Below are 17061 nucleotides of genomic sequence, written 5' to 3'. Positions count from 1 at the left end.
AGTGGTAGAGTATATGAAGGAACCATTCATTTCAAAATTACATTTAAAAAAACAAAGAAAAAAGAAAAAGAAAATGAGAGTTAATGTGGTATATATAAAAGTAGAACTCAAATAAAGTCAATCACAAACAAAAGAAAAGGAAACAAAGAGGAACTTTCAAAAGTTAGAACTTGAAAATTTGTTGGAGCCTCTGATAGTAAATATCTTTAATATGAAGAAAAAGAATTTCAGAATTACATTTAAAAAAAAAGAAAAAAGAAAAGAAGAGAGAGAGAGAGAGAGAGAGAGAGAGAGAGAGAGAGTTAATGCGATACACATAAAAAAAAAAAAAAAAAAAAACAAACAAACAAACAAACAACAACAACAACAACAACAACAACAAAGAGGAACTTGCAAAAGATAGAATCTGAAAATTTGTTAAAGCCTCTTAAAAAGAAAGGAGAATGTAGAGCTAAACTAAATATCTTCAATCTAAAAAAGAATGAGAGATAGAAAGTGAGATAGAAATTGTAAAGCGTATGTGAGTTTGTGGGTCTTAAAGTGTAAGAGTTTTAATTTACATATTTATCCTTGTTATTTGAAAACTTGTAAGTGGGTATGATGAGAGTATTTTAGGCATAAAAAATAAGGAATTAAAACATGAAAAGCTCCTTAAATAATAGTATAGATACCATTATTCTAATTGTAATTGGCTTGGGATCCTGATTAGGATAAATTAAAATAATGAAGTTGTGGGTTCCAGTTAACTTAACTGATAAACTCTCAATAATTGAGTCTATGTTTTACCAAAATGTATTTTAGTCTGCTAACTTTAACTAAAAATGCAATAATTGAATAAATTTAAAACTTAGACAACTAAAATGAACAAAAATAAAATTAGAGGGCTAAAATAAATTTTGAAGAAACTTGGAACATAGATTTTGCATTTTAGCCAAAAAGTAATTATCAGAAGTTGACGTCATATGTTAAAAAAAAAGAAATTGGGCGGATAAAATTTCATATTTCTACTAAACTTGAGGCAATGAGGTGTAAAAGTAATTATCAAAAGCTGATGTCATATGTTAAAAAAAAAAAAGTTGGGCAGATAAAATTCCATATTTCTACTGAACTTGAGGCAACGGGGGCAAAGTAAACTGCCAACATTTGATTAACATATATTTTTATTTAATAAATTATATTATTGATGGCAATTGTAACGTTCAACATTTTTAGCTCTGCAGCAAGCTGTAGCTGAATTGAAATGCTAGAACCTAGAAAGAAAAAAAAAGAGAAGTGAAAAAAATTTATTTATTTAAAAAATGGAGTTGTGTGACACATAGGCAAAATGATGTCAAACTTCAAATGCTAGAAAAAAAGAGAGTGAAATATTTTATTGGATTGTAAATAAAAGAAAAGAGAAGGAAAAGGAAAAAAGAGGTAGAGGAGAGATAAAGAGAAGGAAAATGATGGGGTATGAAAATGTGAAGGAAAGAGTGAGAGAGAGTGTTGTGTTGGTGGAATTTGATTTCAAAGGAGGGAGGGAGAGTGAAAATCAAATGGGAATTGGAAGGTGGGTGAGACAGATAGAGAGACCCGACCCGTGGTACGTAGCTTTCACTTATCACACGGGACGGGACACATGGCGTTTCATTTAAATTTCCTTAAAATGTTTTACTTTTCTTTTTCCCACTTTTTTAAGATGGAAGATTAATTTGAACATAATAATATTATTATTACTGTATTAAATAATAATTACTACTTGATAGAGGTGAGGAGGAAGCACAACACAACAAATTAAAATCTCGTGAAAGCGCCTCCTTCTCTTTCATTCATTTCTCATTTCTGGCGTGAGAGTTTTAATTAAGAAAGAAAGAACTTTGAGTGCGTTCTCCTTATCTTTCCGTGTCTGTGAATGCTCTACCGGGTTGTTGCAGCAAGCAAAGCTCTCCTCATAAATTGAAACCCCAATTTCTTTCTAAAATCTAAATACTTCTCTCTCTCTCTCTCTCTCTCTCTCTCTCAGCAGTTTAAGTGTAAGTAGTAGTAGTAGTAGTAGTAGTAGTAGAGAAGAAGTATACATACAGTAGTGCGACGCTTATTAAGATCAAAATATTTGGATCCTTTGGGAGTTACGAGGTACATACACTCTTTCTCGTATTTGAGTGCCAAGAAAGCAGAGTTATTAAGAAGAACAAACCAAAAAGGGTTTTGTTGAGTGGAGGAGGAGGAGGAGGAAGAGGACTAGCCTCAACTGCTCTCTCAGTTTTCCTTTTCTTTTTCAACAAAATTAAAAAAAAAAAAAAGGTGAGTTCAATCAATCATTGTCTTCATTTCTGAAATTCTGATCTTATCAGAGTTACTGACATTTCTTCTTCTTCTTCTTAGTGAATTTATGCATACAATGTTGTCATTGAAATGGTGGGGATTTGGCCTGGGTTGTCGAGATCTGGGACTGTATAATGAGATCTTTTTACGGTGCTGAATAAAATCCGAGATCAATCGTCGTTTCGGATGTCTGCTTCTAAATCCTAAATCCTAAATCCTAAATCCAATTGCTTTGCTTTTCATTTTGCAATTACGATTGCTAGGGTTTCTGTTTTCTTTTTATTCCCTTTCATGCCAAAATGACTACAAAACGCGCCTACAAACTACGTATCCTTTTTTTAATCTGTACTAATACTACTGATATTGTAGAATTCAAATCATTATTATTATTATTATTATTATTATTATTATTGTTTATCTAGGGTTTCATTCTGGACATTGAAAATGTCCTACTTGTCAATTCAGTTGTGCAGATCTTCTTCTTTGTTTTGTTTTTATTGTTAGTTAGCCTTAACTACTCTATCAAACAGAGGAATTTGTAGCACACTCTTCCGCTGTGAATTGCCTCAAGATTGGCAGGAAGTCGTCCAGGGTTCTAATCACCGGTGGAGAGGATCACAAGGTCAATCTTTGGGCTATTGGCAAACCCAACGCCATCCTGGTTCGTATCCTATCGCTTTCAAATCTATTTTGCTTCTATCTTTCCTTTCAACTATCTTACCATTTTTATTATGTTTCTTTCTGTTGTGATTTTTACTCATATTAATGCACGTTTACTGATTAGGTCACTTTTACTACCACTACCTATGTTTCTTATGTTTATAACCTAATATTTTTGCCTTCATACCCAGAGTTTGTCTGGACATACAAGTGGAATTGATTCCGTAAGCTTTGATTCTTCGGAGGTGTTAGTTGCTGCAGGAGCCGCTAGTGGTACAATCAAGCTTTGGGATTTAGAGGAGGCAAAGAGTATGCTTTTTTTAAAATTTCTATATCCCAATTTCTTTGGGCCTATACAGAACAACTCTATGGCTCTGATTTTGAGAATGACTTTCCTTATCAGACCTCAATTAGTGCCTTGCTTATCAATGTTATGTTGTCATTGCAATGTGATTTTGTGTGCAGTTGTTCGTACACTTACAGGTCACAGATCCAATTGCATATCTGTTGACTTTCATCCCTTTGGGGAGTTCTTTGCATCTGGCTCTTTGGATACGAATCTGAAGATATGGGATATCAGAAAGAAGGGGTGTATCCACACATACAAGGGTCACACTCGAGGGGTGAATGCAATCAGATTTACCCCGGATGGCCGTTGGGTTGTATCTGGTGGTGAGGACAACACTGTCAAGGTTAGGACTTAGAATTCATCAATAATTCACTGTCTTCTGATGAAAATGAAACAAAAAAGTCCCACGTCCCCCCCCCCCAAAAAAAAAAAAAAAAAAACCAAAATAGAACCTGCCACATTTTAATCTTGTAGACCTGTGTGACAAGGAAACTTATTTGACAGTTTCTTGAGCTGGATGCACGCTGTAAGGTGCTTGTTGCATTTTCATGCACATTTGTGTCCCTGTGTGCACAGTATACATGCATGCATCATGAGCTTGGAGGGTAGGAAGGGGGCCTTAAATGCCTTACATTATGATTTAATGGGCTGTGTGATGCACGTTAATGCCCCCCAATTGAGTGACTTGTAAGTTATTTTAGAGCCTGGCATGTCTTGCCACTTGAGCTGCATGTGGCAGGAACAGACTTTCTTAAAGTTCATATCAATATTGGCCCCCAAGTTGGTGCTCTCTTCCAGTGCTTGTGTTGCATGGCTAGACACATAGATGCAGAACTAATCTACCTAGACATACATTAACAGCAGGATCTGACTGCTGGAAAGCTATTTCATGATGGTGATATAAGGGCTAAGCCTAGTGGATTGATTTCTACCATTTCAGTGTCTTGGCTACATTGATAAAGACAAATCCTTAAACACTTTATACCTTTGTTAATAGATTAAAAAAAAAAAAAAAAAAGACTTTATGATATGCCCTTCTTAACAGTTGTGGGATCTGACCGCTGGAAAGCTGTTGCATGATTTCAAGTGTCATGAAGGCCAAATTCAGTGCATAGACTTTCATCCACATGAGTTTTTGCTGGCAACTGGTTAGCTTTTCTTGTTTATTTATGATTGTTATTATCCTCACCTATGCTGTTTCTTTCCCCCTTGAATAATATTTTTGGTGATTTAGTTGTTCATTTACTTTTTGATGCATTACATGCAATGATTAGCCAAGAAGAGTAATGTATGGCAACCTAATATTTTCTTTGAAACCCAAACTTGATTTTGATAGCTAAACCAAGTGTAAGACACCAAGCAAAGTTAAATAAAACAACCTACGGTTTTGGCTATAATATCTTTGGGTTTGAATGGAAACCTAATATTTTTTTGAAACTCAAACTTGATTCTGATAGCCAAACCAAGTGTAAGACACCAAGCAAAGTTAAACAAAACAACCTATGGTTTTGGCTATAATATCTTTGGGTTTGAATGGCATGTGTTCTTATTACTATATTTATCAAAAAAAAAAAAAAAAAAAAACATCTATGCACTTGTTATGTTTTGGCAAGTGTATTTAGGGTTTAATTAATTTACCCTAGCGCGCACACACTTTATATATGTAGGTAATTACAATGGTAGTTCACTTTTTGTCCCTTAACACTCCCCTCAAACTATATATATATATATATATATAATTTTAGCTTGTTACATAGCAAATCCAAACACAACAAATCCAAATGTGTCTTGCCTAAAGGCTTAGTGAACTTTTAGCTGCCTGAGTTCCTGTAGAGACATACTTAGTGGCAATTACACCACTTTCTTCTCTTTCTTGAAAAAAGATGACAATCCACCTCTTTATGCTTGTTCTAATCATGGAACATAGGATTAAAAGCAATATGAATCATTACTTTATTGTTGCACATAAGCAATTGCAACCTCAATTCCTCGATAAGATGCTTAATCCACATAAGTTCACATGATGTATGGGTCATAGACCTATACTCAATTGCTACACTGGATCAAGAGACAACACTCCGCTTCATACTTTTCTACTTGCTCAAGTTTTCCCTATAAAATTCTCTTAGTTGGTGGGTTTTGATAGCAACAATTTTTTAGTGGTTTCTTAGTAGTGGTTCAAGGAGATAACGAAGCCAAGTGAGGGAGACAAGGAGAAGCCTCAATATTGGAGGGAGAATAAAAATTAGAGGTAGACTCAAGTAATGTAACATCTAACTAAGGGATAGCAAACCATAGCTGAATAATACTCTAAGAAAACATACTTCATTGATCTAGATCAAGTTCATCACCCGTGGACCTAAATTGTGAACATAGAACATGCACCCAAATATCTTGGTAAATGAAACAAAAGTCTTGTAGGAGACAATACAGTATAAGATTTTTGATGACCAAGAATGACCTAAGACATGCTATCAGTAAGATAGCAAGCTGTCAATACAATACAGTATATGATTTTTGACCACCAAGAATGACCTAAGACATGCTATCAATAAGATAGCAAGCCGTCAATACTGCGTCACTCCAATATGATTTGGCAACACTCATAAAATAACAATGCATGAGTAACTTCCATAAAATGTCAAAACTTGCGCTTTGCCACACCATTTACTTTTGGAGTATATGGACAAGAAGACTGGTGGAAGCCAATTTATAGCTCAATTGGCACCTCCTATTGTTTCCTACCGAGACATTTAGGATACAAATTTCCCCTCCCTTAACCATCAAATTATTAAAAAAGAAAAGAAAAAAGACTGGTTGATCATGCCATCATCATCAAAAAGTTTAGACAAAGATACTCATCAAAAAAAAAAAAAAAAAAAAAGTTAAGACAAAGATGTAAGAAAATATTCATGTGCATTAACAGACTCAAATTTGTGAATTGAAGTATCAGACTGTCTTTATTTCCATATAAAACGATTGAAAATTAAGTACAATTTTGATTGTCCTTTTATAGGAGAAGTAACTTGAGAATGATCAACAAAAAATGAGAAAATACCTAAATCCTAAATATGAAGAAGCTTTTATTGGACCCCAAATATCTGAATCTACTAAATGTAAAGGATTACTAACATGATTTTCACACTTAGACACAAAGCCTATAGTGCAAAGACTTGATGACAAAAAGCCTATCTGATATTCTTAGATGGGTTTATAGTATTTGAGTGCTTACTCCTTTTAAGATTAGTTTGAATGTCTAAAGGAATATATTATAATGATCCATAACTATCTAGTCATTTTAAAATAAAAGTCTAGTCATCCCATAGATCTTAGCAACTTTTCCCCTTTACTGGTTTCCACACCCACTCCATGTTAATATCAGATAATTTTCTTTTGGATAAAGATTTCCTCCAAACCAGGTTGGAGGAATCTCCTCCAACCAATTATGTGGTGGTTCATATGACCATCCACATGTATTAAATCACATGACTCATTAAATCATTTAAATAAGTCACATGACTTCTAAATAAATCATGTGACTAAAAGTACACATGGATACTCATTTGAAATGCCATGTAGTGGGCTGGGAGGAATTCCTCCCAAATTGGTTTGGAGGTAAACTCTGTTCTTTTATTTTTATTTACATTTGCATGCGTTTCTTTTTAATAGTTTTTTACATTTGCATGCATGACCCTCTTAAATCTAAATGTACTTATATAATCCTTGAAACCCACACATCATTTCTGAATGATTTTTTTGTGCTATATATATATATATATATTTTTTTTATCCATCGCACAGGTTCAGCAGACAGGACTGTTAAATTTTGGGACCTTGAAACCTTTGAGCTTATTGGTTCAGCTGGACCAGAGGTATTTTTTTGTCTTATGGCATTATTGCTCGTAGAGTTGAATGTTGAAATTTTCAGTTTTAGATTTTTATGACAGGGAAGTGATCTGTATGACTTTTTTCATTGCTATTGCAGACAACTGGAGTTCGTTGTTTGACTTTTAATCCTGATGGGAGGACCCTACTATGTGGTTTGCATGAAAGTTTGAAGGTAAGCTCTAGTGATGGTTCATCTATTTATAAAGGTGAAGTGTTAAGCTAGTGATACGTTTTTCATTTAATTTTGTCCTGCTTTATAGGTTTTCTCATGGGAACCAATAAGAAGCCATGACGCTGTGGATGTGGGATGGTCTAGATTGTCAGATCTTAATGTTCATGAGGGAAAGCTTCTTGGCTGCTCATACAATCAGAGTTGTGTTGGAGTATGGGTTGTAGATATCTCGGTATTACTCTGATTATCCTCCTTTCTACCTATGAATGTGTCTTTTCTTGTCTTTCAGTGCTGGCTGTGTTGGATTTTTATTTTGAACTGATGTGTTGCTTGCAACTTCTTAACTCTTGCACAGCGCATAGAACCATATGCAATTAGTAATGTTACAAGATTAAATGGCCATTCAGAATCTAAATCTTCTTCAAGTGGGAATCTGTCAGTACTAAATGAGAACACTGCTAAAGCTAGTTTGGGTCGACCAGCTGTTTCACAAAATTCAGATCCCTTAGTGAAGGAAACAAAATCTCTTGGGAGGTTGTCAGTTTCTCAAAATTCAGATCCTATTAAGGAACCAAAACTTTTAGCATGTATGTAGCATTGTTCTTTATTTATTATTTTTTTCCTTCTTAGTGCTCACCAGTTATTGATTTTTGGTTTACCGCTGCTTTTTGCCTTTCTTTTAAAATTTTCATTTTTGAAATCATTTACTAGATATAATATTTCTAATTATCGTCAGATTTTCTCATTCCTGGTTCTTCGTTATGGTTGAAGCCACAGGAAGTGTACCTGGTACTCCTCAGAGGATAAGTTTTAATGCCAGTCCAAAAACAGTTCCTGCTAGTTCTATGGCAGTCCCTAGTGGAACAGCTCCAAAGAGGAATTCCACAAAGGCTCAGTCAACTGCCAGTGTTCCAGTCATTAACAAATTGGATGTGATACCTGTAATTGTCCCAAGAACCAATATGAGGTCAGAGCAAGCAGCTGATTCCCGAAAGGAAGTTGGTCTTGCTGCAAGAACAATGCCATTTTCTTTGCAGTCAAAGGCAACTGATTTCCGAAAACTATCAAATAGCAGAGATGAAGTGGATAAACAAATTGTCTCAGTTGTGCCTGAATTCACAGGTTCTAAGGCTGCTGAATTAAGCAGTGGCACAGATAGGAATATACTTCCTGTTGCTAAAAGCTTGACTCAAGGAGTATCTGCTGAAGAAAGGAGCATGAAGGATGATAGATTTATTGGACCTAGTAAGCATGAAATGAATTCAATGACAGAGTCAGCTGCTAGATATCAGCATGCAAGTTGTATGTTATCTTTAGAATTACGTCTACCAAATTGTTTGATTTATACATATCATTTCTGGCTGATTGTTGGTCAGGATAATTACAATATTTTTCCTAACATTTATTTTCTTTTTGCTTTACATTTTGGCTCCTCTTTTTCTTCATGATTAAAAGTTAAAATTCTCTAGTGAAATATTTTCAATGTGACCAGACCCAATAACTACCATGAGGTTGTGTCCTGATAGAAACATCTCATCTGTAAAAGTGAGAATGGGAAGTTTAGCATATGGACATCCATAGAAAAGAGGCATAAAAGTAAAAAAAAAAAAAATCACCAATTATAATGCAATCAACAATAATTAGTCACTTAAAGAAAGGGCCATGTCCAACTTGTATGAGAGTAAAGCCAATGACATATGTAGCAAGTTTAGAAAAATTCGAATAAGAAACTACTTTGAGATACGGTCCAGCTAGGGTGATTTTTTTTTTTTTTTTTTTTTTAGGGGGGGGGATGACTATAAATTAGAGATAACATTGTACATTTAGTCATTTACATTCACTAATGATTGATTGAGGATCAATTTCCCTTTTGTGATGTTTTTCTGCTTCATAAGATTTTGTTATGTTGGGATGATTTGTGGCTCTCATTTGCTATTGGTGGATCTATCTTGTCTTAAATTTTACACCTGTGACTTGACTTAAGATTGAATTGTCCACTTACTGCTTAAATTCCCTTTTTTAATTTTAATTATATATATTTTTGAAGATGATACTCGGGGGCATAAGTTGAACAGAGATGCATGCTCTACTGAAAGTCAAAAAGCAGGTAAAAGTTATTCTTACATATTGTTGATATTTTTGAGTGATCTTATGAAGTACCACTAATGGTACATTACAAAATATTCAGGTAGAACACGTTCACTTGTTGTGAATTGGGAGAAAAGGGAAAGATCTCCTAATTATGAGGAACCTACTTCCAGTATTCCCCCTGCTTCTGTCTCTACAGCTAACATGCTCCCCTTCAATGCGGTATGACTGTATCTCAAATGTGTTATACCTTTTCTTTTAATGTTTCCTTCCTTCACATTTTGACTAGCATCAAAATGCTAATATGTTATAGTTTAAGAGAATACATACTGCACTATTGAAATTCTTGATGAATGCCATTTTGCTGGATCAAATATATATATATATATAGGGATTGGTAAGTTACGAAGCACCTGTTGATATTGAACCCACAATCTTACTCTCCATTGTGCTCTTTTTAATTAATAATACTTTCATTAGAGACTAGAAAGTACTCGGGAAGTATACTAGATGTACAACATACTAAACATTGCTAAAAGTACAATGATGAATAAACACTAATAAGTTTGCGAATGAGAGACTTCCTAATGCTGCCCTAGAATTGTGCTCTCACATAAGTTTTTTACATTTCTTTCCTTCCATATGAACCATGATAAGCAGTGAAGGATTGCATTCCATATAGTGCTATTCCAATGTCACCCAAATTGACCTTGCCAGCAAACTAGTAAACCATCAACTCTTCCAGGCATCACCCACTAAACCTCATGGAGAACAAATACCATATTCCACAATTCTCTTGCAATAGGACAATGCAAGATTAAGTGATCCGGCCTCCCATTCCCCTTACACATAAAACACCAGCTTAAAATTACAGTGTTTCTCAGTTATTTTCTGTTAAGATCTTCTGAATGATGCAACCCAAAGAAAGAATGCCACCTTTGTTTGGACTTCAGGCTTCCAAATGCTTTTCCAAGGGAATTATCCACGACCTGAACCTTTTATTCCTCAAGACTTTGTTTGAGTGGATAAATGTTTCGGGTGTATTTTCTTTTGCTTTGCCTATTCTTCTTGATAGTTGCACTGTTGTATAAGTAGCAAGTCTGTAGGGTTAAAGCTCTATTTTGCTTGTTTAGATGAAAAAAAGAAAAGAAAAAGAGAATTGCTCAAGTCACCCATTCCAAGCATAGGTAGGAAGAGTCTCCCACGTGAATGAGAGCATTTTTAGAAAAATAAACACTGGCTATGTGATTGAGTTGTTTAGTTCCATATTGGATAGTAATAACAAAATTAAGTGATTAACATAACATTAATGGCTTAAACACTTGGATAAAGTGGTACACCAACATATTATATTAATGGACTTACACATAAAGCTTTTGGATTAAGTTTTCACCTATTAATTCCATCTTGTTTCTGTTTACAGTTTAAACAGAGAGGATATTCTCCATCTGCTGAGAAAGAAACAGAGTCTGCTAGTGATGAGGATGCTATTGCAGATGTAATGGAACAACATGACCAATTTGTCAGCTCTATGCAGTCCCGTTCAGCCAAGTTGCAGGTGATCTTGAATGAAGTTTTGCTCATGGTTTATTGGAGGCCATTATTAGTTCTATATATATATACATATATATCTTGATCCCGTACATAAATTTCTTATGGTTATACTGCCTTTATACTATGGGGGAACAGAGTGGGGTATAAATTTTCTTAGTTTGAAGTGTGGGGTTGTCTGAATGATATTCTTATTGTGATATGTTCTTTTTTTCAATTGCTAGTGAATCTCTTATGAGGGTTATGAGAATATACTTGAGTATATACATCCCATATTGGCTTTCAGGATTTCACAGTTGGACACTCTAATAATTAACATTTATAAATAAATCATCTGCAATATTTAATTTCCCACGGGGAACTGGCTTTGTGCCTGTTGGATGCTTAATAACTCTGTTACATACCAATGATTAAATAAAATTTCAAGAAATCTTTAAATATTAACATTATCCATGAGCATCAATTGCCTAATAGATTATGAATTATTGTTTTTATGGCATGCTCCATGGTTTCATGAAAGGGTTTTGTTTTATTTTTGGGTTGTCTTTGCTTTTAATAACTGGGATCAATAGATTTCGGCAACACAACTTCCTATACCCACTTATCTTTCAGGAATATGGTTATGCACTTGCTCTTGGAATCAGTTGAATTGTTTTGCAAAAAATAGTGTTGGTAAGCATGGTGACTCATTTGCTTGGAAGTTAGCTCTATTATGTCTAATGTGAGCAGAATTGAGGAAGAGGAACAATCACACCTATGTTGGTGTGGACAGGTCTATTGTGGAGTTGAAGCATTCGTAAGCACTAATGACGTTGTTTTAGTGGCCTTGTATTCTTGGAACTAGTGACAAGCACTCCATTGTATATTTCATAAGCTCTTTCTTTTAGAGCCTAATTTGTCATTGTAATTGTTTAGGCTAGTTTATGTGTTCGTAAGATTTTCCCTTTTTCAAATATATATATATATATGTATGTATGTATGTATATATATGGAAAATATAATTTAATGGAGTGCTAGTACATTCTGGAAGCTAGATGCCAGGATACCTTTGCTATTATTGAAAAACATAGTGAAACTTAGTCTTCATTATCTCTGTAAATCCATGAGGTGTTTATTGTCAAGGGTTGACTGTATATTATCAGGCCACGATCATTGTATACACTGTTGAGAAGGCCTTTGGTTGGTCCAGTAATTCTGATGAATTTTTTGTCCAAAAGAATACAATAGTAGTCATGGTTTGATCAAGCTACAGAAAGATGGTGTTTGTATGGGAATGAGTATAATGGTAAGGGAAAAAGGGTGGGACTCAAATAGGTCTTATGTTCAAATCTTATCGAAGAAAAATATGTAATTATCTAAGGGCATGATAGTAGTAATAGTAGTAGAAGGATATAGTAAGATTATGTGTTTCTGAAATACTGGATCCCCAGTGTCCCCATATCCTGTTTTAGAAAATTGGTTTGCTGACGTGTTTGTTTTGTGTATAATTAGTGTCTCTTGTGTATTATGTAACATGGTCTTGTGTCCAGGTGCTTTCTTCAAGTCAAGATTTCTTTAGATGGCAATTTGCTGTATATTTTCTTCTTGATCAGTTGTTTGGGTAGAAAAATGGGAAGTTGACCTAATAACTAACTTTAGTTTGGTAGAAGCTATGTTGTTTGTCTTGCCTTAAGGTTTATGATTACTCTGTTTTTGAGCCATTTATTAGTGAGTTTTGGCTTTAAAATTTCTCCATTTATTGGTTAGTTTTAGTCAAAATAAAGCTAATTAAATTTCAATGTGATTTTCTGCTAAGAAACTATCTGTTTCAAAGGCATTTATCATATTTGTGTTTTGTAAAACAATTTTATCATCATATAATCTAAATCTTGAATTATTCATGCTTCGTTCTATTTCCCTGGATTTGCCATTGGTTCCACAGTTTTGTTTCTTGCTTAAATGGTTTTTGTCTAAATGCCTATCAATCAATAGGGCAATATTGAAAGTCTTAAAGTAGGAGTGAACAGTATGCTGCTTCTGTAAATCTTGTTACGTGTGTTCTTTTACTTATAAGTATTGCCCAATTTGATTGACTTGATATGACCTAGATTTGGCTTATGTTTATTATCAGTTTGCTAACATCAACTAATGTTGAACCTCGTATCTAATTATTTGCAGGTGATATATAGATATTGGGAAAGGAATGATGTTAAGGGGGTTATTGGTGCAATGGAGAAAATGGCTGATCATGCTGTAAGTATATCTTAGCTTTGTTATTATTATTATTATTATTATTATAATTTTCCTTTTACTACAAATTTATTTTCTAGCACTAGTTTTTGAAGGGATCTTGTCTTGTGCCTGCTGTATGCTGCTGTTTGCAGGTTGTTGCTGATGTAGTTAGCATTATGACACAGAAAATTGATACTGTCACGCTGGATATTTTCACGTGTCTTCTACCACTTCTCACAGGTCTTCTTGAAAGTGACATGGATAGGTAAGAATTTTGTGGCTGTGTTTTCTTTCTGGTATTTGCTTTTCTAGTTAGTTAACACCCATCCACCCAAGCAATGTGTCACAGATTTAAATCTAGGAATTAGCCTCTCAAAAAATTAGGGGTAAGGCTGCCTACCATCAATCTCTCCCAGATTTTTCTGGAGAGGGACCCAGAAAAGGCTAATACCTGAAGGATTTAATGTTCTTTCTGAGGTTCCATGTCTTTGGTACAGCCTACAGCAACAAATTTCACAACTTTTTTCACTTCTAGTTGAGATGACAGCTTGTATTTTGTAATACATCACTTTCACACAAAATCACCACTGACATCACTTTTACTGCACGCCAATCACAAAGTGCCTCTTTGGCAGTTGTGAAATTAATTGTCCTTAGATTTTTTGATATGTATATGAATAAAGTGTTACTGTATGGTTTTCCCTTACATTTATCATATAGAGAGATACAGTTGTATTTTCTTGTTTAAACCACTCTTGGGCCATCCAATTAATGGTTGTTTTTTATTTATCTTTTACCTAATCACTATTGCAAGGATAGGTTTAGTTTAGTTGTAGGAAACCCCTCTTTGCTTCCCCTTTATCTTGGCACGTGAAATATTTGAGGATATGCAACTGGCTTTTGAGACTTGCAATTTGTAGGAGTTGATAGTCAATTTGTAGGAGTTGCAATTATGAAATAAATCTTTGATTACCTATCAAAAAAAAAAAAAGAAGATAGTCAATACCCTTTTATGTATTTTTAAGGCATAAAATCTGGTGACTACTTTGGAACCTTTTATGTTTTTCGAAGGTGTGATAGCTCTTTTGGAACAGGCCTTTCTGTTTTTATGTTTAAATTTGTGATGTGTATATCAAAACGTTCCCTAATGTGATAGTTCGTTTGATGGTTCCTCTTTATCTAGTGTTCAGATAGGCACAAGGGGGCTAGATCTCAAACAAAGAGTGTTTGTGAAACAAAGTCCATCTAGATAGGAGATGAATGCTACTTTGGCCATTACCAATGAAACCTCAAATACAGACAACTCTTCAATGCATATGTAATTTTACAATCTAAAAAAATTGATCCAGTCTTTTTACTGCACCTACACATTCTACACCAATCTACTAGAGTAATTCCTCTCTTCATGAGCCTCTCAACCTTTTACACTTACATTGTAATATAATGATGTTAGTTTAGTTATATTCACAATCTAGCGGTTGATTGGCCACTATCTGACAGTCTGACCATAATTAGGCATCTAAGCATCTCTTTGGACATGCTGCTAAAGCTGGTCAGAATATTTGGTCCAGTCATCTATTCAACGTTATCAGCATCGTCATCTGTTGGTGTAGATATTGAGGCCGAGCAAAGGTGTGTTTAGCTTTATCTACATTTTTTTTTTTTTTTCTGATATTTTAATATTCAGATATTAAGCATTTTGGCTGGCTACTTCTTAATTTATATCATAGACTGGAGCGGTGCAACCAATGCTTTATAGAGCTTGAAAAAGTCAAACGCTGCCTACTGGCCCTTACCAGGTACCTAATGTAATTTATTTAGTCGCTTGACTGCTCTACCATAATGTTATTTACTTTTTCCTGGGATGTCATTTTCCTTATTCCTATTCTCTTTTTACCCATAGAAGAGGGGGAACAGTTGCAAAGTCAGCACAGGAGTTAAACCTAGCTCTGCAGGAAGTTTCATGACAAAAAGTAACAGCGTGGAAGTGCATTTATTTCCGGCTCACTTGAAATTGTTTTGTTGCTTTGAGGGAGTTATACGATCTCTTGAACAGTTGAACTCCTCTTGATGCAACCCCTAATAGTTCAACACTGTTGTTGCTGGCCCTGATTTGCTCCGCCCTGTATGTATATTCATGTTAAGTGGAGGCCTTAACAACTTGCTAATTCTGTGTCAACTGCATCTGGAAGGTTATTGCATATGCCACTGTACCTGCTGCTTGTTGCACAGCTTTGGCGATTGTCTAGTAGATGCTTGCTGGAAGATATCCACACCGTTTACGCTCTAACCCAACATCTCAACAAATTATGTAACTCTTGGCTACATTAGTGCTGATTTAATTCTTGAATTATATTCCTTGTATAAAAGGATTGGCGGTGCTCTAAGAGGTGTCCTTATACCTTCCTGTGAGTAAATTACGTCATTTTTTCCATCTTTTTTTTTTAATCATTTCATTTTTTTTTTCTATCATTTATTTTCTTTAATCAAAGCTCGTTTGGTAAGCCAAAAAATTGACTAAACGATCCCCGTTCCAGTTCACTAATGATTTTTCTGGGCTCACATTCCTCGATCTGTGTAATCAGAGGTCCTGGCTTAGGCAAAATGTGGAGACCAGTACTCCGATCAAAGAAAGACTGGTTCTTTCTCCATGTAGTGCAGGCTCATAAGAAAGCTTTTTCAAATACAATCCTTGCCCATCCATCAGAGATTCAGAGGAATTGTCAGGGATGGGGGAGTTAAGGGAATGTGCATCACTCATGAGGCGTTTTTGTTGAGTAGTGAAGATTCAAGAAAAATGTACTGAAATCTTATAAAAATAAAATAAAATTCAAAACTCAGGCTCAACTCTTTCACGCCAGCATAGGGATGCTATAATGGAGTGGAGGATAAGCCAAATGTAATAATTCAAGTAATAAAATACTCAATTAGGGTAAACACTACAGCTAGTTGGCTAAAGCTTTCAGGTTTGAAGAAAAGTACAAATTCGGTGATTGGAGGGGCTTCCACCATTTCAAGTCTGCTTGAGCTTATGGGGAGGAATTGATATTCCATTAAGGCAACATAACTGGAACTTATAGGTCATTGGAGTGGTTAATTAGACTGCATTGTGTTTGGATTGATCGAGAGGAGAGGAGAGTAAAGAAGAATGTTGGTGGGGATTTAATTCTCTTTTGTTTGGATGTTTTTTACAATGGGAGGGTAAATGATTTAAGGGGTTTGGTGGCTTTTGTCTTCCTTTCTTGTTCTTGTTCTTTGTTTATTTTATTTTTTAATTCCTCCAATTTGGGGGAACTTGAAGGGGGAAGGGATTTGAGTTTATTGGATTTTGGGAGAAGATTATTACAACCTTGTATGCAGCAATTGATGCATATATGATAAGGTGGCAATCAAAGAAAAGTGACAGCAAATTATGGGTAAGTTGGTCATGTGCATTGCACATGACTCTTGGATACTTGTTGCTTCTTTTTAGTTGCCACCTTATCATATATGCATCAATTGCTGCATACAAGGTTGCAGCAAATCCTCTTCATTGGATTTTTACGTAATTTCTATTTTGCTATTAATATTTTTTAGAGTAGATTGCATTAACCTTCCTTGAAGTTTTACATTAACCTCCAAGAAATGAGTGCCATTTCGGCCATAGATAAGAATGTTTTTTAAAATGGAATGTTGTTTTAGTTTAATCGCAGTTTAAGAAGGCATGCACTTATTTGTTGCATTTATACAAATGTTTTTCCGAGAGAGAGAGAGAGAGAGAGAGAGAGAGAGAGAGAGAGAGAGAGAGAGAGAGAGAGAGAGAGAGAGAGAGAGAGAGAGAGAGAGAGAGAGAGAGAGA

General features: G+C 34.8%; 1 protein-coding gene across 3 annotated transcripts; it reads left to right on the top strand.

Moving 5' to 3' along the window:
* Positions 1-1745: 1745 nt before the first annotated feature.
* On the top strand, positions 1746-15657 carry LOC112009433 (katanin p80 WD40 repeat-containing subunit B1 homolog KTN80.4). Of its 3 annotated transcripts, none has more exons than XM_065771728.1 (18): positions 1746-2631; positions 2835-2965; positions 3156-3273; positions 3430-3656; positions 4359-4461; positions 7115-7185; positions 7299-7373; positions 7462-7605; positions 7729-7960; positions 8145-8618; positions 9421-9480; positions 9562-9683; positions 10885-11019; positions 13170-13244; positions 13376-13488; positions 14739-14855; positions 14954-15022; positions 15127-15657. In XM_065771728.1, exons 1-18 carry the CDS (start codon positions 2604-2606, stop codon positions 15188-15190), a joined length of 2358 nt encoding a protein of 785 aa, XP_065627800.1. In that variant the 5' UTR covers positions 1746-2603; the 3' UTR covers positions 15191-15657. The 3 variants fall into 3 exon arrangements, with proteins under 3 accessions (XP_065627800.1, XP_065627799.1, XP_065627797.1); XM_065771727.1 differs by having other exon boundaries at positions 8145-8675; positions 15130-15657; XM_065771725.1 differs by having other exon boundaries at positions 8145-8675.
* The last annotated feature ends 1404 nt before the right edge of the window (positions 15658-17061 follow it).

The sequence above is a fragment of the Quercus suber genome, unplaced genomic scaffold (assembly GCF_002906115.3).
Source record: "Quercus suber isolate HL8 unplaced genomic scaffold, Cork oak 2.0 scaffold_48, whole genome shotgun sequence".
In the NCBI taxonomy this organism is placed as follows: Eukaryota; Viridiplantae; Streptophyta; class Magnoliopsida; order Fagales; family Fagaceae; genus Quercus; species Quercus suber.
Note: the sequence above shows the minus strand (reverse complement) of the source record. Positions and strands in the feature narration are given on the sequence as shown.

Coding starts and splice junctions, on each gene's coding strand:
- LOC112009433 (XM_065771725.1), top strand. CDS start 2,604: ATGACTACAAAACGCGCCTACAAACTAC. Junction 3,274..3,429: donor GGATTTAGAGGAGGCAAAGA/GTATGCTTTTTT, acceptor TTTTGTGTGCAG/TTGTTCGTACACTTACAGGT. Junction 13,489..14,738: donor CTTGAAAGTGACATGGATAG/GTAAGAATTTTG, acceptor GACCATAATTAG/GCATCTAAGCATCTCTTTGG.